This window comes from Anopheles marshallii, chromosome 3 (genome assembly GCF_943734725.1).
Source record: "Anopheles marshallii chromosome 3, idAnoMarsDA_429_01, whole genome shotgun sequence".
In the NCBI taxonomy this organism is placed as follows: domain Eukaryota; kingdom Metazoa; phylum Arthropoda; class Insecta; order Diptera; family Culicidae; genus Anopheles; species Anopheles marshallii.
In genome coordinates, this window is record NC_071327.1 from 84,199,798 (window position 1) to 84,201,080 (window position 1,283).

Genomic DNA, 1,283 nt, shown 5'->3' on the forward strand with positions numbered 1-1,283 from the left:
TCACTGTATCTTATCATGACTGGATGAAGCTTTAGTTTCCTGTAAATGGAATGTTGGGAATAAGTAAGCTGTATTGCAACCCTGCAGACTTATTGATTTGCATCCGAGTTTGTTCCACTCTACCTGATCGATTTCGTCTAACGATTCCAGTTTAGCAATAGGGGCAAATATGTTCCAATTTTGTTGTTCGGGCGTATCCTCCAAAGGATGATTGAACGATGAAAACTTTGAACATCTGCAATGAGCAAAAACCGTCACACATCATGGGTTATTTCCCGAATTACACTCAATGACCAAGGAGACGTACTTAAATAAGCTACGATCATCGGAGCACTCGGGCTGGGACACGGAACGGGCCACGTGGATGCGTTGCTGCGATGACAGTGGTTGCTGGTGGTGCTTAACCTCCCGTGGATCTATCGGCGCTCCGCACATGTCAAAGGAAAAATCACTTTCGGACGGTTGATACGAAGACATTGCTGTCTTCCCGGTGTGCATCTGATGCATTTGCTGATTGTGCTGTGCATAATCATGCTGCTGTTGCTGTATTTGCATCTGCAGCTGCTGCTGCTGGTGTAAAATTTCCAGTATGGTTCTAATATCGTGCTTCAGGCTCGATTCCAGATTGCCGATTCTATTCGTCAGCTCGGACAGCTGATGCACCATTATTCTGTGCAAGAAGTTTAATATTAATCCCTTTGACAAATACCTACACCGCCCACATAATATTCCCTGCTTACCCCAGATTATGTTTCGGGTCCGTTGGTTTGCCCACATTGCTACCGTTCGGTGCTGCATGCTGAAAGATATCGTCATCCGGGCTACTCTTCAGCGAGCAATCGGCCGCCCGTATTGGCCCGCCTGGTATTTCCGGCTTGGATCCGCATGTGCAGGCACGATTACTGACCGCACTCAGTGTCACAGTGTCTGCCGCCCGGCCAAGAACGGACGAGGCAACCATGGCCGCCGTCTGATGCTCTTGAAGATGTGGTATTGTCTGCTTGTGCGTGCTTTTCGGGCTTTCATTTGGTGAAGCTGAAATCAGTAAACGATCGAAATTAAAGCAATCCATTTTTTCCATCAGCGTACAATTCGTTCGCGCATGTCTGCGCAATAGCGGAAGTTCAGTAAAGATTAAGGCAACCATGAACACGGGAAGCTTTTCCGCAAAGTAAAGCTTACTTTGGTTGTTGTTGGGAGTAAGTATGTGGAAACGGAAAGGAACGGCCATTCAAAACGCAATATTTTCAAGCTAAACGTACATTCACGTGCGAAAGTAATAA

The 1,283-nt window shown here is 46.6% G+C and overlaps 1 protein-coding gene across 1 annotated transcript in view; it reads right to left on the reverse strand.

The window, feature by feature from the left end:
• LOC128715469 (potassium voltage-gated channel subfamily H member 7) overlaps positions 1–1,283 on the reverse strand; it is a 23,282-nt gene continuing 21,999 nt past the window's right edge. The window contains exons 24-27 of the mRNA XM_053810372.1: positions 741–1,035; positions 308–670; positions 124–235; positions 1–39 (exon numbers count right to left, since the gene is read on the reverse strand). Of these exons, the coding sequence (XP_053666347.1) occupies positions 1–39; positions 124–235; positions 308–670; positions 741–1,035 (809 nt within the window). The remainder of the gene's footprint in view (positions 40–123; positions 236–307; positions 671–740; positions 1,036–1,283) is intronic.